This window comes from Desmodus rotundus, chromosome 7, assembly GCF_022682495.2.
Source record: "Desmodus rotundus isolate HL8 chromosome 7, HLdesRot8A.1, whole genome shotgun sequence".
NCBI lineage: Eukaryota > Metazoa > Chordata > Mammalia > Chiroptera > Phyllostomidae > Desmodus > Desmodus rotundus.
This window is the reverse complement of record NC_071393.1, coordinates 73,873,614-73,898,772: the sequence shown is the minus strand read 5'-3', so window position 1 is coordinate 73,898,772 and position 25,159 is coordinate 73,873,614. Positions and strand designations below refer to the sequence as shown.

General features: G+C 41.4%; 1 protein-coding gene across 1 annotated transcript in view; it reads right to left on the bottom strand.

Annotated features, from left to right (window-relative positions):
- EIF2AK4 (eukaryotic translation initiation factor 2 alpha kinase 4) overlaps positions 1–25,159 on the bottom strand; it is a 99,109-nt gene that overhangs the window by 24,359 nt on the left and 49,591 nt on the right. The window contains exons 15-27 of the mRNA XM_024567590.3: positions 23,891–24,013; positions 21,959–22,063; positions 19,918–19,975; positions 19,063–19,142; positions 16,328–16,429; positions 14,526–14,579; positions 10,552–10,788; positions 9,231–9,306; positions 8,420–8,541; positions 6,055–6,104; positions 4,924–5,092; positions 3,513–3,629; positions 1,965–2,030 (exon numbers count right to left, since the gene is read on the bottom strand). Coding sequence (XP_024423358.2) covers positions 1,965–2,030; positions 3,513–3,629; positions 4,924–5,092; positions 6,055–6,104; positions 8,420–8,541; positions 9,231–9,306; positions 10,552–10,788; positions 14,526–14,579; positions 16,328–16,429; positions 19,063–19,142; positions 19,918–19,975; positions 21,959–22,063; positions 23,891–24,013 — 1,359 coding nt within the window. The remainder of the gene's footprint in view (positions 1–1,964; positions 2,031–3,512; positions 3,630–4,923; positions 5,093–6,054; positions 6,105–8,419; positions 8,542–9,230; positions 9,307–10,551; positions 10,789–14,525; positions 14,580–16,327; positions 16,430–19,062; positions 19,143–19,917; positions 19,976–21,958; positions 22,064–23,890; positions 24,014–25,159) is intronic.

Below are 25,159 nucleotides of genomic sequence, written 5' to 3'. Positions count from 1 at the left end.
TTTAAAGTCTCATTTTAATTTTTCTTCTTAATAACATTATTTCTTCTCAATAAACTTTTACGTTAAATTCCCCCGTTAATAAAATAACCACAAGCATTCGAGTCAGTGTCCCCAGGTTTGGGTCCTCACCCTATCACCAACTAACTCCATGTCACTTTGGACAACTCACAGTATCTCTTTGGGCCTCAGCACCTCCTTTGTAAAATAGGAAGACTGGCCCAGATATTTCAAACTGTTTTGCAATATTTCTACTCCCTTTTTAATATCCTTAGAGTTTCAGTTTTAAATAATGAGAGTACCAACTGCCTTTATTAGATACTAATTGTTCCATTTTAAACTAACCAACCATAACTCTGAATTAATGCTTATCATCATCAAATGATCAGTAGGTAGAGATCAGCAAAAAGAAGCTGACACTTTGGCAACCGATGCCATTTTCCTGTGCAAGAGGAAAGTCGTCGAATGTGACGTTAGTTCAAAGAACCCTTTGGGCTTGAACTTTCAGGTGGGGAAATACTGAGTCAGGTGGGTTCTTGAGTAGATTCTTTATGCTGTTTATACACACAGAACTATTTGTGCACGTAGGTATGTCCAGTGTACATGTCTAGGGTATTAAGTAAATACTGTTTTTCATATCAGAACATTATGCCATTTGGGTCTCTTTGCTTATCATCAATATCTCCTCCAATATTTAACATTGAAAGTTTAGCCTGAATTTTTAGAACTCCCTGTGCTATGTGTCTGCTTTACTTTCCCTGCCTGCATACAGTAGGGGTGACTTTTTTTTTAAGGGATATGTAAAATTTATTTTTCAGAGAGAGAGGAAGAGAGGGAGAGAAACATTGATTGGCTGCCTCTTGCAGGTCCCCAACAGGGGACCTGGCCCCGCCACCCAGGCACGTGCCCTGCCCGGGAATCGAACCGGCTCAGTTCGCAGGCCAGTGCTCAACACACTAAGCCACGCCAGCCAGGACTGCAGGACGTCCTAAACAGTGGTTTATGTGTACCCTGTGAAAGCTGTTTTGAAGAGTAGAGGGTAGATACATGCTGCCTATATCCCCTCATGGCTTTTTAAGGGCCGATACTAGTTAAGAATTGAAAGCAGTCTGTGGACTCCTCAACCTACTCATTATATCCCTAGCACTCTGCCTGCCACACTATGAGTGTCCGAGATTGAGTGACTGCTGACCTGTGTATGATCATATTTTAATCTATCCCATATGTGAATTTTGCTGATCACCACAGGATTGTGTAACTAAGTGTCAGTCCAAGGGCTACAAGGGTTCTGGAAAGATTTTTTTTTAAATCTCTCTTATATAAATATTCAGGAAAATGTAAGAAATCCCTGTTGTCTTCTGCTTTTCAGCAACTCAGTTAAGTGCGGTCTACTCTGCCAAAGATCTGGGCCCAATCTGATGACTGCAGAAAGAATACAACAAACCTGGTCACTCCAGGATCATGCCCAGTGGGATCAATTGCAAGGTTTTAGGAGTAGGAAATGTACCAGAAAAGCAAGAGCTTCAATTCAAGACCCAGCAGGGGTCAGTGGGGTGTGGGATGGGTGGCTACCCAAATGAATCTGCAGAGCTCTGTGCCTTATGCCAGGCCCACAGACTCTGTTCCAGAAGAGGACAGTGAGTACCAGATCTGCTCAGCAGGAGGCTCTACCAAGCACGGCCTCTACACGGGGTGTGAAAGAGAGGCATCTGGCAACGGAGAAAGAACACGATGATTACAGCACATTAAGCAGCAGCATGGAGAGGCATTCTTTGATCACAACACTGGTTTCTCTCTTCCCTTAATCCCAGGGGTTGCCATGGTACCTATTAACACTCAAGGGAAAAGCTGCATCTGTGAGGTGGTGGCAGGAAGTGTGGCTGCCTTATTGCAGCAAGAATCTGGAGATGTTTCCGGGTATCACAAATTCAGAGAGCGAGGTAATAACTCCACTAGGAGGTACTTACACTATTAGGAGACAAAGACAGATTACAAAATTTAGCTTCCACTTCTCTCCTTGTCAGCTTTTCTGTCTAATGTGGAAGAAAAAGGTAACAGTGAGATTGACCAAATGGCCCTGAACAAGATACAATTTTCAGGTTAATTCTGACAAATACAACCTTTATTTTGGATAAACTCCTCCTAATTATGAAGGATGGAATAATTCTGTGATTTACAAAATTTTTTTTTCCAATTCACATAAAACTAACATTGTTTTAAAATCTGAAAGACCCTGACATGAAAATTAAAAAGGGGAAAGTTGCATCTGCTGAATGATACAGCAGCTCAGAGTTGGACAGGCTCAACCAGGGCGCTTCTGTCTGGGTGGGGAAGGCGCCCACTGATCTGTGACCCGTGACAAAGACTTCGTGCTGACAGGCTCAGCAGTTCATCCTGCGCCCGCAGCCTGGCTGTGGCTGTGGATGTGAACACGGCTGACCTGATGATGCCCCTCCGCAAGTTCCCTGGGGTTTCTGCCAGTCTTGGATTGACATCATATTGTATCTGTTACTGCTAAAGAGCAGCAGCACTTTTGGGGGAGGAGAGAACCACTGGAAACAAACAGTAAGGTTAGGGTCCTCGAGATACACCTCGAGAAAAGCTAGTTAAGCCTTTTGGTGTATAAGGAACAGTAAGCCATTATGACTTCTACTATTTGTTCTGCCTTAATCACAGACTGTTTGGCTCTGTTAGTTACTAAATCTTTTAGATGTCTCTTATTGTGAAAACAACATTTAACTTGAAAAGAAGTTAGAAAAGATAAGCAAGCATCCACCTCCATCCCAGCCTCATAATATCATGCTACTTAAAATTTTCAAGGCTTTCCCTCCAGGCTCTGCACACATACTGGAGAGTAACGAATATTATGATGTGGCTAATTAGGAGAAGTAACTGGAGGCGCCACTGCCCCAGTCCCACAGGAAGGAGGTGCTAACTGAGGCTCCAACAGAGATTTAAACCATCTGCCCCAGTTGAGCCAATCCAAATCTGTGAGTGACTTCACTGATACACACAGGCAGGTCGAGGAATTAAGGGCAGAGCATAACCTTCTATTCTCGATATTAACACTTCCTTCTCTTGCACTCTGTAAATTAGGCATTACAGCACTTGGGAGGGTGGAGTGAGTTAGTCTATACGAAGAGATTAGAATAATGCTCGCCACGTGGCTCAGGTGCTCAACAAAGGTCATTACTGGCAGGTATCAGGACTGATTTTTTGCCTTTAGAAGTAGATTAGTGAAAAACTTTATTGTCTTACAAATGAAATAAGACAATTTGATCTTTTGAAATCAGACGTTAGCCTTAAAAAATACCCAGGAGGTCACTAAGTAGTACAGGCTTAGTCCAGAATAAAAGCTCAACCAATACTTGTTAACTGAATCAAAGAGAATTGGTTCTTTTACCATGAGGGAAGGAGATAAAAGTCCCAATTCAATGTTATGGTAACATCAGTGAGAAAATGCTCATGAACTATTTTTATCCTTCCATATCAAGTCAAAGTTATTAAATGCTTACCACAGCATCATACAGAATAATGTAGACTTGACTGAGTTTATCTTCTGGGATCCCACAATGTAAGAGTATTGCTTTCAATAACATGGTATGGTTCAAATAAATATTGTAATTTCTTTCCTAGAATACAAAAAAAAAAGATTATTTTCATTACAAAAGCAGTATACATATGTGACCAAACCTAGGATCTTAACCGATTTATCATCCTAACACATGGGAGGACTGAACGTGAAAAAATTGCTTCTTAGCATACTGCTTTCTAGCTTACTTTTTCATATACATTCTTTTTACATTTGTTGTAGTCAAAGAGCATAACATAATTTAACACTTCATTACCCATACCAAAGACAGTGTGGTCTTCATCTGTGTTGAAAAGCCTGAGCAAATTCATATTGACTTTAAGAGGGAAAGCATTTGGTTCAATGGTAACTCACTTAGTAGCACAGGCTAGTGGGAGAGCTATTCTTACTTTTGTCCACACAAGCCAACTACTGCGCGAGCGTTCAGTCGTGAGCTGTGCGCTCACGCAGGTGCAGTGGGGAATGCAGAGAAGGAGACACATGGGTTCTGCCCGGAAAGGGCACACACTCTGGGCAAGTTCTCCCCGTTGAGAGCACATCCGTGCCTTCCCCTTGACCCTTCTCCCCCCTAAGCTCCAAGGGCTCTTCTTCTGCCTCTGTAACTTGTTTCCTGAGCCCACACAGCCCAGTTGGCTCACTCCTACTACCTCTAACTTTCTAAGTGAACTTTTTCTTATAATTTGAAAAAAAAAAGAGCACACATTCTGCCTGAACAACTAACAATGAACACAACTCAAGGAAGCAGGCGCTGTCTCATCTCAAGTGCTGTGAGAGTTGAAGAGAAAAGGCGGCCAGCCCATCAGTGGGGGAGCAGAAAGGCTTCCTGGGGAGAAAGGGCCCAAACCATGGTGGGGCAGAGAAAAGTCTCTCAATACAAAGGAATACTGTGACTGGGAGTGAACAGCTCAGTCTTGTGGGACGGGGAGGGAAGGCCTGAGGAGAGCAAACTGTTGTGCTGGAAGCAGTCTCCACGGGCTAGGGAGGACGCACGCATGATGAAAAGTGAAGCTGGGGAGTTGAGAAATGGGGTGTAGGAGGGAGCCTCCAAGGGCTCTGAAGAGGTTATGAAAGTGCTAAAAATGCATCCTAGGAATTTTAGCCTAATTTCTTGCATTTTGGAAGAATGGGCAGAGAAACAACACCCTTCCCCCAAAATAAAATAGACAAAAACAAAGCTGGTTCCTGTCAAACTCTCCCCAGCTATTCTAGTAAAACGTGATTCACAGTCAGCACACACTGAGGAGCAGTTCCGCAGTCGGTCAGCCTCCCTGCGTTTGCTGAAGGACTCTGGTGGTGTGATGACAACTTCAGAACGTTAGAATATGGACAGGAACCTGAAGGGCTGGAAATTCCTGGATGATTTCGTAGATAGTGTAGATGATTTCAGCAGTGGGCAGAGAGCTGTTGGGGGTCGAGGTGACAATATCAAATGCACATTCCAGAAGTTCTTTGGGATGAAATCGGTCTAACTTGCGAGGTCTGAACACTCGTTCTATGCAGTATCTGGAGAGAGAAACCCAGATTTCTAAGGTCATTGCTTCCTGAAATCAAAAATGCATAAGAAATTGTTGAAAAAGATAAAAGTAACAAAAATGAAAATATTAATCAGTGGTATGACTAAGAAAGCTTAAAGACAAGATTTGCCCAGAACAGTCTTGCCTTGTGATCTAGGTTCCAATTCCCAGTTTTCCCATAATTAAACTATGAGACTTAATTTTTTTTCATTAAGTATTTGAAATAGAGATGAAATTATACACAAAATAATTTTACCGTAAGTGCTTGCTTTCTACACAACGATACCCACACCTGAGGACTACGACTATTAATGGTTCACTTGCAGCTGAGAATAAAAGCAGGTAAAGAGCTTTGATTTCTTTTGAGGAAGGAGCTTTAGTAGGGCGCCTACTTGACAGCAATACAGCTCCATTTAGGGAGGCCTCCTGTCAGCGCCGGAGCTATCTGAATGTACAGAAAGCCTTCCCCCAGGGCTGAGTGCTTGCAGAGAGGTCGGCACTCCTGCTGGGTTTACTCCATTTCCCTACAAGCAGCTTTTGTTCCGTTACCTGTGTAGGCAGTTTTCACACAGGGACCATTGGCCATTTGTACCTCCAATTAAATTTTAAAATGGGCCATCTGTGATCAAGAACAGCCAGATGTTTTTTTTTTTCCCCTAAGCAACCATTTGCGAAAGTAATTAATTATGTTGCTTGGGGATGTTTAGAAGTCACAGAATAGACTGCGGGAGCTTCAGGGTACCTGCCCAACTGCTACCTCCCTTGTAAAGAGGAGTCTGACCGTCCTCGTCACTTCATAGAAAGGGCTACTTTGCCTGGGCTCTTTGGCCATATTCCACGCTCAATACTTTAACCCCAAAATTCTTTACTGTGTAAGGATCACAGAAGATAAAACATTCTTCCTGGGTTTCTTTCCCACATCCACCAAATGAAATCCCCACTGTTTCTTACCGTTTTAAATTCAATATATTATTTCTTGCCACATATCTTGCAAAAGGAACCTGAAAAATAAAGTTTCATAGGTCAATGTCAAGATGTGCCAGCTAGCATACTTCTTTTGGTTTTTAAGTAACTGCTTTATTGAGATAGAACTCACATAGCATAGAGCTCACCCTTCTAAAGTATCATTCAGTGGTTTTTCATACAGTCACAAAGCTGAGCGCTGCTTGTCACTCACATTCCTTGACGTGCTCCTGAGTGTGTCAGTCAGCAGCAGACCCCACTGCGGCACACACCACCTGCCTTAGTCATTGTGGCTTTTAAGTTTGAGAAATATTCACTTTTATTTAAATATAATCTGCCGATTTTATTATGCCACATTAAAATCAGTGCCAGTTATTTGGTTACCTGTGAATTTTTTAATGTGTCATTTATGATAATGCAATCAAAATGGGTATTTTTTATGGTGAATTTCTTGATTTTCCTATTGATATTTTAGGAGAAATTCTTAATAACTACCCACTAATAATCATCACAACTTATAAAACCATTTTCAGATGGTCCCAAGAGATCTGATAGTATCACTGACTAAAGGGTCAAATTCTAAAGGGTAATCACTTTTTATCTTTTGGAAGCTCACAGAAAGGGAGCTGATGTTTAAGAATCTACACTTCAGTCTCCTCGTGTCTGGAGAAGAAGCAGTCAGTGTAAGTATCAGTATGTAAACGTCTATACTTCTACCCTTTCGTTAGCAGAGCCCACATGTCTGACATGCTACCTATTCACCTCTTACTCAGAATAACCCCCAATCACTACTTACTGTAAGAGAAAAACAAGCCAAGAATATAAAAGGATTTTTTCCCTTAAACCATAAAACAAAATCTGTTCTTGCAATAAGCCACACAACTAAACACGAAAAAGAAAAATGCCCTGATTCAATACTCTCTCCAGAAAAATACAGTCAAAGGTTCAGTGCATTCTTTGACACTTCACAACTCTATGGAGACACAAACAAGCTGGTGTTCATGGTCGTTCACAGGCACACGAGAGTATGTTTACACCTTACACATGCCAGGTGATGCACACATACAGTGCACTTTATGCACACACGCAGCTGGTTTTTTCAAACAAGTTTCTCTCCTTATAATAAAAATGGAATCATATTAGAGTTCCTTTGAAATATACATACTTTTCCCCAGCTAACAAGGTACCACGGGCATTTCTGCAGATCAATACAGATATGGATATGTCTAAGAGATATGTACGTGTTTTGATCTCATACCTCTGTAATATTCCATAGTAAATTATGCAACCGATTTCCTATAGATAAACATGCAGTTTTCAGTTTTTGACCACCATAACAACGTAACAAAAACATCCTTTTAATATTCTTACACTGATATATTTTTATTTTCTTTAAATCAATTCCTCAAAGTGGAATTGCTAGTTTACAGGGCATAGTTTGTACATAATTAAAAAAAATTTATTAAATACTTTCAGATTATTTTTCTAAAGGTTTAGTGATTTACATTCCCATCAGCAACATATGAAAGTACCTATTTTCTATGGCCTTGTCATCTCTGGATATTAATTTAAATATTTCTGTCAGTCTGATGGGTGAAGTGGAGATACCTTTGCTTGGTATTTCCTCATTATTAGTGAGGCTGAACATCTCAGAAGTTTATCAGCCCTGTGCATTTTCTCTTTTGAGAATTGCCTGGTTATATCCTTTGCTCATTTCTCTACTTATAAATGCTTTTGGGGACACAAGGAGTATGGAACTCTTGTCTGTCTTATGCATGTACAGTGGGCTTCTCAGCAGTGAACAGCATGTGAGCGAATGGCCTGTAAGAGTGCTGCTGTCCGAGGGAGCCTGGGGGATCCAAAGGCAGCACGCATGAGCAGAGTTCAGCGCGCCCAATTAGCAGGGACACTTGCTGTTCTAAGAATTTAATTGTTGAAGACATTCACATGTCAGAAAGTTACTGAAGGTCTACCCAGGAAGTAGAGGAGAAAACTCCCCTTATTTGTCTCAGTTGGCCTGGTTACTTGCTACGGTCGCTCAGCAGAGCTCAGCATTGAGGCATAGACATGACACCTGCAATGCAGGGCTCTGGTTTCTAGGGCCTAAGGCACTTGTGTGATTAGCAAGGAGGATGAACATGGGGTCAAACAATTACTAAATTTCAGGAATGCTCTCACCCTGATAACTTCCTTAAAAATATGTTCTCTAAGGGCGACATGTCGAATCTACATTGCAGATCATAAGTCCAGCCAAAAAAGCAAAACGAAAGGATCAGTGGGGGTGCTCCTTTAACAGTTGTGCCGCCCCTGCGACCAGACATGGCATCCAAACTGTCAGCAGAGCGTGCCTTACCCGCAGATCAAAAGGAAGCATCACCAGCATCCCGCTGTGGTCCATGAATAAGGCAGCTTCGTTGTGCTCATATATTTGCCTATTTCGGGGAAGCAGTAGTGGGGTGCACAACTGGACAGCTCCTACACCAAATCAGAAAAGAATAACCAATCATTAGGTTCTCATTTTTCCTAGGAGGCACGTTAAAAGGAACACAAACCTGACGTCCCCTGCTACAGGGACTGTGGAAGTCATCATCAGTCTGCGGTCAATTCTCAATGGACAACTCACCTACGGTTAACTTTGTCAATTTAGTCCTATTTCTGATTCTACAAACCAGCTGTACTTTAGTAGCAAAGTTGTAATATTAAAATCTGTTTATCCTGCCCTGGGCAGGTGGCTCAGTTGGTTGGAGCATCATTCTGTACACCAAAAGGCTGCAGGTTTGATTCCAGGTCAGGGAACATATCTAGGCTGTGGGTTTAATTCCTAGTCAAGGTGTGTATGGGAGGCAACTGATTAATGTATCTCTCCCACTCTTTCTCCCTCCCTTCTCCTCTCTCTAAAAATAAATAAGTAATATCTTTTAAAATCAATGAGCATATTCTCCGGTGAGGATTAAAAATAAATATAAAAAATCTGTTTCTCCTCATCAAACTGAGTTGTAAAAATAAGCTTAAATTTCACATGATGTCAGTTGCTTGTAACCGAACTTAAAAGTAAAATATAATTGCACCCAAATCTATTATTAACTGCTTTTTTTAACGGTACTTTTTAATGATGAAAAAACATCTTTTAAGAAAACGTATGATTTTTTTTAAAAAGAACATACCGTGTCTTTTAAAGATGCGGGTGATGGTTTCACAGACATGCTGCTGTATCTTGGCTGTACGGATCGAAAAGCTTCCCTAGAATATGACCAATTAAAATATCATCAAAACCTAATCAGAGGGATCACCTAAAATATCAATCTGTGGCTTGCAGTCAGCACTACGTGACTTACTCTGAGGATCACAGAAGAGATTTCAGCAAGTCAGTCCCTTTTTGAACACATTCAGGGAAGAAGAAACCAGAAGTCTTGCAATGCATCCTGCTTGAGCAGGGCCATCTGGCTTCAAAGTCCAAGCCCCTAACCAGGACATCTGCCTTTCAGAGAGCTGCTCAAACCTGCGCTCTCTCCCTGAGGGGATCAGGGCACCTCGGAACAATCATTCCCCTAACAGCCTCAGGTCCCCTCCCATACGCTAAGGTGACTCACTGTGGGCTCCTTATAAGACAAATGGCATTTAGATATTTTGTAAACAGTTGTCCTTTTTACTTGCTTCTTATTAGAAAAGTAGTACCATTTCACCGGAGAAAATTTAGAAACAACATATAAGCAAAAAGACAAGAGTCACCCATAATTCTGCATCTTTCTAATACTTCCAGCCAGAAAACTCTGTTTGGCCCTTAAAATCTATACTGATCTTCCACAAACCTTATCCCTACTTCCTCTACTACTCCTTTAAAGTTATATCATATTTTGAGCATGTAGAAACATAGATGATATAACAGAAATCTGTTATTTACCATCCAACTTTATAAAATTTTAACATTGTTATAATTTTGCTATATTGCTTCATATGTTTTTTTTTTATTGTTGTTGTTTGTTTTTTATAAAGACAATGTTGATGGCTCCCAAACCTGGCTATGCTTCAGAAACCACCTGGGAGCTTTTACACAGATTCTTGAAGTACCTCACTCCTGGAGATTCTGTCACTAGAATGGATGCAGGGCCTGGACATCTGTTTTGTCAAAGGGCCTCCCAGGTGCTCTGATGTGCAGCTGGCACTTGGAGCTGCTGACTGTTTGATCTGTATCTGAGCTGGCTGGATGCTTTCGGCTCTGGGGAGCAGGGCCAAGGCTCAGTCTCTAAAAGCACTCTTTCAGTCTCTTGGGTGGGTAGAGAGGGGGTGGATCAGGAATTCCTTCAAGTAAATGATTAAAAGTGTGGTTCTTCCCAGAATAATGCGTATGCATACATTCTGCATACACGGACCTCAGACTGAGAATTTATGTCGCAGGCCTTAAAGGAATCCATGAAAAATAAGAAACTGACTTGGTCCTTCTGTGAACCAGGTTAAGCGCTCTACAGAAGCCCAGCTGAAGCCCACCTTCAGTATGTCGCTGTCATAGGTGTAATCGATGGCAGGGGGTATCCGCTGGGAGAAGATCTGGGCCATCATAGTGCGATAGGCCTTCCCATCCACGTTGGCCAGGGTGTGGTGCAGCACCTCGTGCAGCTCTGATTCCTCCATCTGGGGTGGGGGCAGCAGCTCACTCTTGAGCAGTTCTGTGGCTGTGGGCCGCTTTGCTGGGTCGTGGTTCAATAGCCAGGAGATGACAGATTTCTGTAACAAAACCCAGGCATACAGGTGATGGGAAGCAACAGCTGATGCTCACAATTCTCCTGACAAGCCGGGTGCGGTCAAAGAAAAGACACTGCACTCCTTGCACTTAGTGGGTGCATTTTAATTTCTGAAGTCTCTGAATTTGTCATTCCCCCCTGCACTTCAATATGGTCATAGTGTTGCGCAGCTATGTACCATATTTTGCCGTGTATAATGCTCACCCATGTTTTTGTGTGTGTTAGACATGGGATTATTATACCCATGGTATGTAATCATTCTACCTATGTATAATGCACATCCTTATTATTCCCTCAAAAATTTGGACAAAAAGTGGGTATTACACACAGCAAAATAGGTTATATTAGTATTTCTTAAAAGACAGAGGCCCAGTGCTGGTTGGCGTGGCTCAGTGGATAGAGTGCTAGCCTGCAAACCAAAGGGTTGCTGGTTCGATTCCCAGTCAGGGCACATGCTAGAGTTGTGGGCCAGGTCCCCAGTAGGGGATGTGTGAGAGGCAACCACACATTGATGTTTCTCTCCCTCTCTTTCTCCCTCCCTTCCCTTCTCTCTAAAAAATAAGTACATAAAATCTTAAAAAAAAAAAAACAAAAACAGAAATAGACTTCCAGGAAGTCCAGGAAACTCAGACTCCCAAAGAAATTGGACTAAAGGAACAAACTAAGACACATCACAGTTACATTACCCAAGATGAAAGACAAGGAGAGAATCTTAAAAGCAGCAAGAGAAAAGGAGACAGTTACCTACAAAGGAGTTCCCATAAGACTGTCAGCTGATTTCTCAAAAGAGACCTTACAGGCAAGAAGGGGCTGGCAAGAAGTATTCCAAGTCATGAAAGGCAAGGACCTACGACCAAGATTGCTCTATCCAGCAAAACTATCATTTAGAATGGAGGGGAAGATGAGTGCTTCTCAGATAAGGTCAAGTTAAAGGAGTTCATCCTCACCAAGCCCTTATTATAGGAAATGTTAAAGGGATTTATCTAAGAAATAGAAGATCAAAAACTATGAACAGTAAAATGACAACAACTATCAACTATCACCAACTATCAACAGCTGAACCTAAAAACAAAAGCCCAAAAACTAAGCCAATAACTAGAACAGGAACAGAATCACAGAAATGGAGATCACATGGAGGGTTATAAGTGAGGAGGGGTAGTGGGAGAATGGGGGAAAAGGTACAGGGAATAAGAACATAAATGGTAGGTAGAAAATAGACAGGGGGAGGTTAGGAATAGCAGAGGAAATGGAGAAGCCAAAGAACTCATATGTACGACCCATGGACATGAACTAAGGTTGGGGGAATGCTGGAAGGTGGGGGGTAGTGCAGGGCAGAGGGGGATAAAGGGGAGAAAAAAAAATTGGGACAACTATAATAACATAATCAATAAAATATACTGATATATATCAGTATATATATCAATATATATTCAAAATATATATCAGGGATATGTTCTGAGAAATGAGTCACCAAAATATACTGATAAAATATAAAGGTGTATCAATAAAACATATCTTTAGGTGTCTAATTTTAGTTCAAATTGTAATGTGTAGGATCTGCTGGAATGCTTAAAGCAGTGTAAAACACCTTGTTTTTATTTTTTCTTTTCCATTTATGTTACCTATATTGATACCATTCCCTTGAATTCTCTTGGTTATGTTACTCTATAGCTTCACAGTTACTACCTCATTAAGCGGGGAACAATTTGAAGGTAATATAAACCTTTGAAAGTTCCTCAGTGATTCCTTAATTCTCTTGTTTATAATAAGGATTTATAAGGAACTTGAGGAACATCTGAGATCAGAAAAATCTCAATTTTTAGATGAATTCTACTAAGCATTTTCTAACTCTATGTGTAATATACGCTCTCCCCAAACTCCTACCCCAGTCTTAGCCCGAAATAAAAACACTGGTAACAGCCTTTCATTAAAAGAAAGGAACTGATATGATACAACTTTTATGAAAAGTCACACCAAATTAAACTGGTAGAAGCAACAGCCTACTCAGCAAAACAGACCCCGTTACAGCGCTTAACGTCTGCGTGTGCTGAGCGTGTGGCACACGCATCTGCGAGCACTTTCTGTGCTGCCTCTTTTCAGATAAGAAGCGATGACTGCGTGCGACGTGGGAGTGGCGGTGGTGGGGGTTTTGTCATCACTGTCATGCAGCCCGAGAGCAAATGCTCAGGGCACCCAGTACATGCCTGCAATGGAGAGCAATCTCTGCTGTGGGAAACGGTTTGGATAGCCGCTCTCCGGTTTGTAGTGTGATACAGCTCCTGAGCCACCGGAGCCACCAATACGGGGAAATTCTGAGTAAGACTGCTCTTGTTATAGGGAAAGGCTATGAAATGAGTATTTTCTTATGACATCCAGAAACACAGAAAATGACTCAGTTCAAAAAATGATAATAACAAAGGAAGTAGAAACACAACTCAGTGTATTTTCTAATGGTTCTTTACTAATTCAATTGATGACGCAGAATTGGTCCCTTAAGCCATAAATGTCATGTTAACAGTTACAGGATGTTAGTGCTGATATATAAATTACAGGGTATTTAATCCCTTTATTTTTCAGGTGAGGAAAATGAAAGTCTGGAAAAGTGAACTGTCCACCCAGATATATAATCAATAATCAAGAAATAGCAAATTAATACCATTTCCTAGCCGGGTTCCTGTTCTCAACATTAATACAGTCATTCACTGCTTAAAGACAGGGACACGTGCTGAGAAATGAGTCCTCAGGCACTGCCGTCACTCTGAGAACATCACCGAGCGCACTTACACAGACCTCGGGGGGTAGCCTGCTACCGCGATTGCACGGCTGTGCTTTCACACGCGGGCAGTGCGGCAGTTTTGCTTACACCGCCACTAGCACGTAATGCGCTGTGCTACAACGTTAACATGGCTACGATGTCCCTAGGTGACAGGAATTTTTCAGCTCCATTACATTCTTAATGGGACCACTATTGTATACTTAGTCCTTTGCTGTCCCAGTTTTGTGACACATGACTGTTACTTAAAGAAGGAATTTTACCATGATTATAATTGTTAAGAAAGGTCAGTTTAAGGAATAAACATCCATATGATAAGAGTTTTGACCACGAATGCTTCACTGAGACAAACAACCAACCAAGAAGAAATACACGCCAGGAGTATAATACTTAGATTCTCTAATTACTCTTTCATATTGACTGCATGACAGCATTAACCTATGACAAGTTGCATATGCACACGTACTCAGACATTTATGGCAGGGAGGGGGAATTATTTTGCTTTAAAAATCTGTAACTTCAGACTGTCCAGTCTGCCCCTTTACAATCTGAGCTACTGAACCACAAAGTGGAACAAAATTATAGTTTTAAATTATTTTTCTTTTCTTAAAGTCCCAAGCTTTCTCTAAAACAATGAGCTGTATAAGCATTATTTTTTTCAACAGTTTTGGCAAAGTTCCAAATAGCACTTCAAAAGCACAACGAACCACACAAAAGAACCCTGTAGTTTGTTAGTAACTGTCTGTGCCAATCCTTGGCATTTTTATAATGTATTTCAAGCCTAGTAACATTTTAAGTACTTTATCTTTTGATTTTTTTTTCCTCCCCATGATATTCCCAGGATACAAGAGAATGAGTGGCAGAAAATTACTAATTGAAAAAAAAAAAAGAAAATCAGTAATTGAAACCCAAGAGTGAAGATAGTATTTAAAGTATCAGAAAATTACCTGCTTTGTATGCTCTCCGTCATCGAAGTCTTCTGGAAACTTAGGTGAAGTGGCCTAAAAAATATTACATGCAAATCAGCAAGTGCTTGGCAGAATGCCACAGTTGAAGCATTTATTCACTAGAGATAAGAAGAATCAAATACAGAAATGAAAATCTACTAACCAGGGAAGACTGAAGTGTCCCTTTCTTGAAACCCAGTGGCCATTCTTCCAAATATTTACATAGTATTATTTTTATTTTTAAATTTAAAAAAAAAGATATTATTAATTTTTAGAGAGAGGAGAAGGGAGGGGAAAAAGAAAGGGAGAGAAACATCAATGTGTAGTTGCCCGTCACGCATCCCCTACTGGGGACCTGGTCCGCACCCCAGGCATGTGCCCTGACTGGGAATCGAACCGGTGACCCTTTGGTTCGCAGGCTGGAGCTCAATCCACTGAGCCACACCAGCCAGGGCCATACATATTATTTTAATGCAAACTTTACCTAAATGACAGGTTAGGTGATAGAAAGCACCTTATCTGAGGACAAAGTATTTAAAAATCTAATGGTTTTAGAGAAAGACAAAGAAACTTTATTAAACACACAGATGAAAAAAAGGCAAAAACACCACACCATCAACACAGAGTAAGAGAAAAACATTAACTGAAACTTCTACTTCCCCAGAAGTTCTCATCCTCCTGGTAAATAAGACCCTAATCATAACATTAACTTGACAGTTTAAATATTCTTGAAATGAGGGAACAAACATGAATTTTGACTGAGAAAGAAAGGCACTTCATCGAAGCCCTAATTCTCTAAGACCATTTCAAGTCAAGGGAAGGGCACAGTAACCACTTTATTTACTCTGCTACTTTATGAACACAGCTATCCCAGCTATACTGGCAGTAAAATTCTTCCAGAGTTTTCCAAAACACTGTTTCGCTCTGCTCAGGAAGGAAGAGAAGAACTCTCAATCTCTCTTGCTCATGAATATGTCAATCTAAATCACTCTCATCCAAACCTTACTCTCCACTTTCTCCTTAATGCTTTTTTGAATGAGTACCCTTGACCTCACACATTGTTAACATTAGTCCTTTTTTAGTCTGGGCAATAACAGAGGCAAGGATAAATCCCAAGAACACAAATGGAAATTTCATTGGGGAAAAATTCAAGTGGCTGATATTTTTCCCAGAGCCCTTTTAATTTCGGGACATGGTGGTTTTCTTTAGGCACCAGCCAGAACCTTTAATTTCTAGAACTAAATATTCATTATCCTTATAACCTATCCTCACTAATGTAACTATATTGATTTTATTAAAAAATTCTTGGATTCCTCCTTTGTTTTAAAATTAGAAATAGCCCTGGCTGGTGTGGCTCAGGGGTTGAGTGCCAGTCTGTGAAACAGGAGGCTGCTGGTTCAATTCCCAGTCAGGGCACATGCCTGGGTTGCAGGCCAATCCGCAGTTGGGGGCTTGTGATCAATGTTTCTCTCCCTCTCTTTCTCCCTTCCTTCCTCTCTCTAAAAATAAATAAATAAAATCTTTAAAAAAATTAAACAAACATAAATATCTCAAGAGTTTTTTAAAAAATAACTATAACCTAGCAATTTCTCCAAGTAGGATTTTTAAAAATGAACAAAACTGAGGAGTTTCTCAGGAGGTGTGTAAGAGGTAGACTTCCATTTATTAGAAATATAGAAAATTATAGCAGGATCGCCTCTTCTGTATTACAAACACCAGACAAATACCCTGCATTGAATCCTGACGCCCATGCTAAGATTCAGGTTACTGGAAACTGATGCACCAGAGCACCTGATACGTACATCTCTGAGCTGGCTGAGAACAAAGACCCTTTCTGAGGCCGTGACCATGGGGTGGTAGGACATCTCAAAGAAGATGATTCCCAGGCTGAAGAGATCCACTTTCTGGGGAGGAAGAAGAATTGTATTTAGAGAGCCTAAATATGAAGTGTAATTTATGAGGGAATTATCTCATGAGCACTGTTAATTGGAATTAAAGTTTGTATAAGTGAAAACCAAGCCAATTAGATAGAAAAAAACTTATTTGTTCTAAAGAAGCATAGGTATAAAATATAAATGAGATTAAATATTTGGCATGACTTCTCAACATTTTCCTTGAAATCTAAATGTAACAGACATAACCACTAGTCAACCACGGACAGTAATTACTAAAGAGCAGACAATCAAGATTTGTGTAAGAATTTGCTTTGCATTTCTAGTAATCTCAAAATGGAAACACGGACCAAAACCTGTAGTTAACAGACTTGGTCCGTTAACTGTTAACTGCAGGCCAACTATTCATTGCGAAGCCATACCGACGAGGCGGGGGAATGGCACAACAGAAAGACCATGTGACAAATCCTAATAAAATATCGAAATGCAAGTAAAAAGGAGGAAGGTCAAGTTGTGCAGAGTGTCAGACCGGGAGCTGCCAGGGGGCAGATGACACCCCACAACCTGGCTGAGGGGGGGCCGACGCATGGCAACGGCACCCAGGCACAGAAGCCACTTTCCAGAAGAATTCCTGAATGAATTTGGATTCAAGGAGTAGCAGGAGAGTCTAATTATAACTGGTGACCTCTGAAGTCTCAAAAAAAAATTTATTGTGGCACTTCCTACACCTATTGGCTGTAGAGAATGTGGAACATACAAATAAGCACCAGGGACCAAACAGCAAGCACTTACAACCTGACTACTCGAGGAGAGTCACTAGAGATTCCCCTTGACCTGGTTGTCTAAGATATGCCCATTCTGTACTTTTGAAAATGTTCACTCTGAGACTAGAGCCATGATGTTCCGTGTTACTTTTATTCTCTTAATACAGTGAGAATATTTTCAGATACTATATCATTTTCTAAAACAAGCTTCTAATATAGGACTGTAATGCCATACAGTATTCGATTATATAAAAGTCCCATAATTTATTTAACCAGTGTCCTATTTTTAAACACTGTCATCATTTTTCAGGTATAAATGATAGTACGGAGAGTGCCTTTTAGAGTGATCTTTCTGAACCGTCCCCAGCTGTTTCCTTTGGGTACATTTCAAAAGGAGGAATTGCTGGGCCAAAGGGTAGAGGCCTTTTGAGGATTTCCTCACGCTTTCCCACACTGTAGGCCTCTGCAGTGTGGCACTGAGAGATGACACGGAAGGCCCTTCCCATGCCCAGCGTGCACATGTGCATCTCACTCCCGATGCACATTTGGGGTTTGTCCCAACCTCCCGTCACTGCCCCGCGCTCCCTGTTGGAGCCAAAACCCAGCCTTGTGTTTCCACTACAAACCTAAAAATATGCTTTGATGTGAACTGCCTGCCTAACATATTTTTAAAATTTAGCTCTGCACTCGTGTCCTCAGTGATCTCATCCAGTCTCATGGTTTTACATCTCATCTGTGTGCTGGCGACTCTCAAATTTTGTACCCGACTCTGACCTTTCTCAGTCTTGAGCCTTGAGTCTCTCACAACCTACTGGACATCTCCGGGTGACTTTCTCATGAGGCATTCCAAACTCACCCTAACACATCTCAAACGAAATTTTCCTGCTGCCGTTTCCTCCTTTTCCCCCATGTCTCTTCTCGTGTTTCCTCATCTCATGCACCTTCCCTTCCCTCAGCTGCTCAGAAATCAAAGCAGTGTCCGGTTTTCCTTCCCTTTCCTCACCCAAATCCACTTCATGAGGAAAACCTGTCAATTCCCCCAAATGCATCTCTTATCTGCATGCTTCTGCCCATCTCACTTGCTACCACTCTGCTTCCAGCTATCAGCTGCTCCACCAGGACTTCTCCAAAGCCTCCAGCAGCAGCTAGAGTGAACTCTTCCCCCAGGTCCTTCAGGGTCTCCCTGCGCACATTCCTCGTCATCATTAAGCTGGCTCTGCATTACCCGACCCAACCCCTGCCTTCCTTTCCCGCCTCACTTCATGCCTCTCTCTCCAGTGCTCACCACACTGTAGACACATAGACCTTTTTGACTGCCTTGAATGCGCCCAGCTAGTATTGGGTGTCTTCTCTTCATGCTGGCTCCTTCTGCCTCACTCCTTTTTTCTCCCAGGCATGCTCCAGACTCCAATTTTATATGGCGTTTCCCTTCTCTTCTATCCTGAAAGTCATCGTCTTAGAAAAGCTTTCTCTGGTCTAATCTAAAGATGATGTCCCTACTGTTCTCTGATCATTGGACTCCTTTTCTTCTTAGCTCTCGGTGGATAAGCTGCTTGAGGGCTGGAGGAAGATATTTGTCCTGTTACTTGACTACCTTACTCCTTGTGTTCCTGGGGCCTGGCTGGAACTGGGTTAGTTCGTCTTCTTGGAATGGAGGAAGGGAGTGTAACTCTCTGCAGCACTGTGCCAGCCCGAGTCACTGTCCTTGGGCAACACATGTCCTCTTCAGTGCAGTCACTCAATGTACACGTGGATACATATCAAGTGAATGAATGTTCCTATTTCAGCTGGGAACTAAACCCCAAATGTCGTGACCTTGATGTTCTTACCACTATCTCACTCTTGAGACCTTTTCTTCTCCCCCCAAAGCTTCCCCTTTACCTGGTTGTATGCAGATTTGGTGCTTCCTTGGACCTCTGGGCTTACATAGAGAGCAGTGCCAACCATCCCGGTCAAATGACCTGTGTGGAAGAAGGCAAGGGAAGGCTTTCCAATGATAGGACTCAGGGATAAGGCAAATTTTTATTAAAAAGAAGGAAAAGGTTTCTTAAGAGTGAGGCATTATCTATTAATTGTTCACACTATTCTCAGGAAGCAGCAGTGTGCATTTCATAAAGCGATTAACACTAAGTCACACACGGCCGTGCACTCCGCAGGGAGAGGCAGTGCCAGACAGAAGACGCCCTGGCCCAGGTCGTCAGGCGGCCTCACATCACCACGCGGGGTCAGACGAAATGTAACTGCCCACCCCCGGGAGCCAGTTAATCTAACTGAAGCTCTAATTTCTTGGTTTTCTGAAGAAAAACTGATATAATGAAAAGGAAAAAATAATGAAAGCATTTTCATAGTTTTGTTAATTTAATGAATTATTATAATTTGCTTTAGGATAAAATCTTTACAAATGAAAAACAGGTTTCAGATTAAGAAATGTTATACTACATTGTATACTTAAAATTTTCCTAAGAGGGTAGATCTTATGTTAAGTGCTATCACAAACTAAATAAAGAAATAAATAACAATAAATAATAAATAAAGGGGCAGGCGAAATAAAAGGGAAAACTTTGGAGGTGATGGATGTTGATAACATAGACCATGGCGATGGTTTCATGGGAATATGTACATCTCCAACATCCTCAGGCTGCGTACACTACATACCTACAACTTTTCAGATGTAAAAAATCAGAGAGAAAAAGTTTGTGGTGTTTTTTAATACACGAATTAAATATATTGATTTACCTGAAGGGTCTGATTTAATTAAATGGTCTCCTGATGCATCATCTTGTTTGCCATCAGCCTAAAAATAAAAGTAAGCCAAATATCACATTAAAATGTTATACTATTTCAGCTAGGGTGGGGTGGAGGGATGGGGAGAAAAGGCACACAACTGTAATTGAATAACAATACAAAATTAAAATTAAAAAAAAATGTTATACTACTCCATAGGAATGGTATCCATTTCTAAATGAAGACTGAATGAAGAATATAACACAGAAACTAGAATAATTATAATGATGCTTTTTTTGAGCTTTAAATTTTTTTGTTTAGTAGGCCCACTAATACAGAGCTTACCAAAAACCCATTAAGATCAAGAAGAAGGGCAATTCACTACAGAACTCTTTCTTTGGGGCAGAAATCCCTGGAAGCTTATAGAAGCAAATGCCAAAACAACCTATTTACTAGGAAGGGTAAGAATATACTAATAACTACCACTGCCTCACTTTCTAACTTTCCCATTTACCTGGGTCAATTTTTACTCTTTTTTCCTAGAGGCTGGTCACCAAATCTACTCTGCCATCACTGCTAACACCTCTTAAGCAGCCTCACCTTCTTCCAGGGTATCTGCCACAGTGCCGACTCACATATTACCCTAAATCACTATTTTGCTGACATCACTCCGCTGGTTGCTACTACAAGCACCATCGCCAATACTAGCAGCTTTAACATTCTCAGTGCCAGGCACTGTCCAGGTGCTGGATCTGTGTCCTCATCTTATCCTGCGGACAGCTGTCTGAAGTAGGTGCTAGTACTAGGTACCTTTTACATGTGAGTTATTGGGAGGTGAACCAACTTGCCCAACGTCACACCGCAAAGAAGTGGCAGAGACAGGATTCTAGCCCAGGTCAGTGGGCCTCCAGCACTGTGCGCTTATCTACCTCACTACATAAGCTTCCCAGAAAGCAAGTTAAATTCTTTTGTCTGGGGATCAAGATCCCCATCATTTAGCCCTTCCTGGTGGGTCTCAGCACTTCTCAGAGTGCTCTGTTCCGGTCAGGCACATGTTCTTACTGATCCCCTTTCATGTCCTCCCTCTCTGCTCCTTCCAGCCTCTCCGGCTAATTTAGCTTCTACTCACCATTTATCCAAATGGGTTATTTACCATTAATCCAAATCTTGGCTTATTTTCTCTGACCACCCTTAGAATTCATGGTATTTACCACAGATTTTTGGCCCTTAGTAACTCGGGCTTCCAATGCCAAGTAAAACTCTTCTTCTGGCACTCAGGTGTGCCACCTACAAGACCCCCACCTTCCAGCACGTTCTCTCACCGCTCTCCTGCACCTCTTCGTTTCAACCAACCAGACAACATGCTGGCCTTCAAACAATCATGTCGGCTCAGTCCGGGGCCTTTGCTTATGCCTTTTTTTGCCGAAATCCCCTATCCCGGTGTCTCCACGCTCTGTGCTCAAGCTTGGCCTGCTGGACCACCCTTTAAGGCACATTTGAAATGCTGTTTTATTTATACAGAATCAAGCCTTTCTTGATTCTCATAGCCATATGTAAATTTTATCGTCTTTTCCTTATATCACTATTTTGCTCATTTCACATTATTTTAGCTTTATATATTAAAAACCTACTCTGCAATGCTGTGAAGAAGAAACACCTGTGGACTATAGGTTGTCTAGCAGTGGTGGTTTGTTTTTGGAGCCTTATTTTATTAAACTAACTAAGTCCCCCCAGTGCAAGGCATCTAGCCCAGTACCTGTGTGACAGGCCAAAATACAAATGATTTCATAAAGTGTTATATGCCTTTCACCTAAACAGCAACATGATTATGTCCTAAATTACGCCCCTCAAGTGGAGTGCACTCACTAAAATGTATCCTCAGTTTCGAAGCGTGAAAGATCGCGGGCAGCTCGCCCCTTTCGACTTGTCTCACCTCCTGGGGACTACGCAGCAGAGTTCGGGGAACTCATTATTGTCCTGCCTTCTGACACTTCCATTGTCATCAAGGCATATAGGTCCATTTCAGGCGCAGTCTAATTAAAAAAATACTCACAGCAAAGGGTAGATGGTCTGTCGCCAAACCGAAATCACCTATTTTTACATGGTCGTCGGAATCTAAAAAAATGTTGACGGGTTTCAAATCCCGGTGAATCATTCCCTGACAGAAGAGAGCAAAGAAACCAAGTTTACAGTTATACCCGTTTCCTAATTTGAAAGGCCAACCCAGTGACCAAGTTGGATGCGCCTTCATCCCACAGACCGTACTGGTCCGCATCGTGCATCTTCCGCAGCGTCTCTCCACGGTCCTGTCAGTGACCTTGCCACCATCTCCCTGTCTACCTGCAAGGCCCTCTCCCGCAGGCTCACAATTTTCCTTCTCTCTGCTGCATCACAGAACCCCTGCTCTGGTCAGGGAGACAGATGCACACTAGTTTCCTTCCTTCTTCTGTTCTTTTCTTCACACTATTACCCCTGCTGGGAAATTCTGGCTGTTCTCCACCCACTTGAATTGTACCCCCATTTACAAGTGCCAACCCGTTCATGAAGCCTTCCACAGTAACTCTAACATCCAGCTTCACATCCCAGCGCACAAGGAAGGAGCTCAGTGATTATCTGTTACCTGAACATGCTTTCCCCCCTTCCTAATGGCACTCTCACAATGATTGTTTCAGCTACTGTAACATAAGAGATAATTAAAACACATTGTGTGATCTCTTTTACCTTTACTCAAAAGTAAATTCTGGCGCCCTCAAAATACAGAAGTCCTTCTCAAGCGTGGGGCTTGTCATACACCCATGCCTCTCTGTATTTCTAGGTGTAGCACAATATTAAATACTCAACAAATGATTAGCAGGCACTGAGCAAAGTAGATCAGGAGAGCTCATGGGCACGGCTGTAGGACCCCAGGATGATATTACAGTAATAGAGTTCTAGTGGCCCTCAGAACTCAATTTTTATTTCCAGTCTTGCAAATTCTGCTTCCACCAAATCATTTGTAAAGTAAACACATGTAAATTATAGTCCTGGCTTTTTAGGAGAAATATGGCACAGTATAAATATTTTGAGGTTAAAGAAAATTGAGGCAAAGGAAAAAATGTATTTATACTGGCTAATATGTAATGGACAATTCCATTTTTTAAAAAGTAAGCCGTGTTTCACCCTGAAGTTAGACCCATTAGCATTTACATCGCAACGGCAATTTCTAGCTCTAAAATGACATTTTATACATGTGGCCTTAAAAAGTCTCATCTGTATCCGCATAACCATATTCTTGCTCAAAAGGTCTCATCTCCATCCCTACTGGGTGACTCTCTGGTTTCTCCATGTTCCTGGAAGGCTGGCACTGAGTCAGAGTCAAATAACCCGGCCCTCATGTCGTTCTGAACCGCTCTGGGAATCGCCCTCCCACTCCACACGTGTTCACGTGTTTCCTGCTAACTCAGAGGCTGGCAAACTTTTTCTCTAAAGGGCTAGAAAGTAAGTATTTTAGACTTTATGGGCCATAGAATCTCTGTCGCAACCCCTCAGCTCCACATCTGTGGCACAAAAACAGCCAGGCAAGATGTAAACGAACGAGCATGGCCCTGTTTTAATAACAATTATTGATGGACACTGAAATGTGAAATTCACAGAATATTTGTGTGTTGTGAAATATTATTCTTTTGATTGTTTTTATAACCACTTACAAAATTAAAAGTCATTTTAGGCTCACAGAGGCCAGGCTGTACAAAAGGTGTGTTGGATTTGACCTGTGGGCCACAGTGTGCTGATCCTTGTTTTAATCTTCAGTATTTTCTTTTAACTTTGATACTTTGTACCATTTTTTTATCTTTTGACACATTATTCTAGTTCCTATAAAAATAGATTACTTCAATATATCCATAATTTTCCCTCTGGTTTTCCCCAATCTTACATTATTTTTTTTATTTGGTTCTAAGTTTTATATAAAGGTAAGTTTTCAGATCTGAAGTGGTGTAAAGTTTACCTTCTCATGGATATAAGCCAATCCATCCAGAATCTCTCGAAAAAGCCTCCAGAGTCTGACAGTGTCCTGATACAGCCCCTGGTCGATGGTGTCACGCAAAGTGCTCTTCTCACAGTACTCCATCTGCGGACAAGGACAAACCAGGCAGGGTTTCGTTACACAGGGTCAGTTAAGGGGGACAGCTGCAATGAATGTAATCCTTTACTTTAAGTTATGTACCAGAGATTTCAAATCATCATGGGAAAGGTTTTTTTTTGTAATTGAAAAAAGAAACCAAGAGTATTAAAAAAATCGGGAGGTACGCATAATCTTAGCAGCCCAATACAACCAAATTTTCCTATTACTGTTCATTTAAAAAATAACTTCTTTAAAAATCTGTCACAAATATAAAAAATGAGAATAATAATAATTTTATTTGTTTTACAAGATTGTTTCTAAACCCAAATTTTCAAAAACTAATTAGTTCTGACCAGTGTGGCTCAATGGATTGGGCACTGCCCACAAACTGAAAGGTCACTGGTTCGATTCCCAGTCAGGGCACATGCCTGGGTTGTGGGCCAGGTCCCTCACTCAGAACATGTTAGAGGCAACTGATTGATGTTTAAAAAAATAAATCTTTTTTTAAAAAAGATTTTTATTTATTTTTAGAGAGAGGGGAAGGGAGGGTAAACAGGTGAGAGAGAAACATTGCTTGGTTGCCTCTCGCATGCCCCCACCTGAGGACCTGGCCCACAACCCAGGCATGTGCCCTGACTGGGAATTGAACTTGCAACCTTTCAGTGCACGGGACAGCGCCCAACCCACTGAACCATACCAGGCCGGGAAATAAGTTTTCTTTTTTCAAAAGAAGGGCTAATTAACCTAATTATGTCATTAGCCTTTCTCATTTGCATAGTAAATTAATGGCAGTGACCTTCGAGTCCAGAATAAAACACTGTAAATACAAAAAGTATTCCAGAAAGGGCTCTACCTTACCCCTTAACTGTATGGATGCATCAGAAAACAATGCAGTATCATTTAAATCTTAAATCAACATGTAGCATTTGATTTATGAAAGTAGACTCTATGTTTCAAACCTGTGCCAGAGTTACGATTTCTCATGAAGGAGGATTTTTTTTTAAAAGAAAGGAATATCTCATTAAAAAAAAATTAAAAGATATTTATTGATTTCAGAGAGGAGAAGAGAAAGAGAGAGAGAAAGATCGACTGGATGCCTCCCATGCACACCCCAAAGGGGACGGAACCTGCAATCTAGGTATGTGCTCTGCC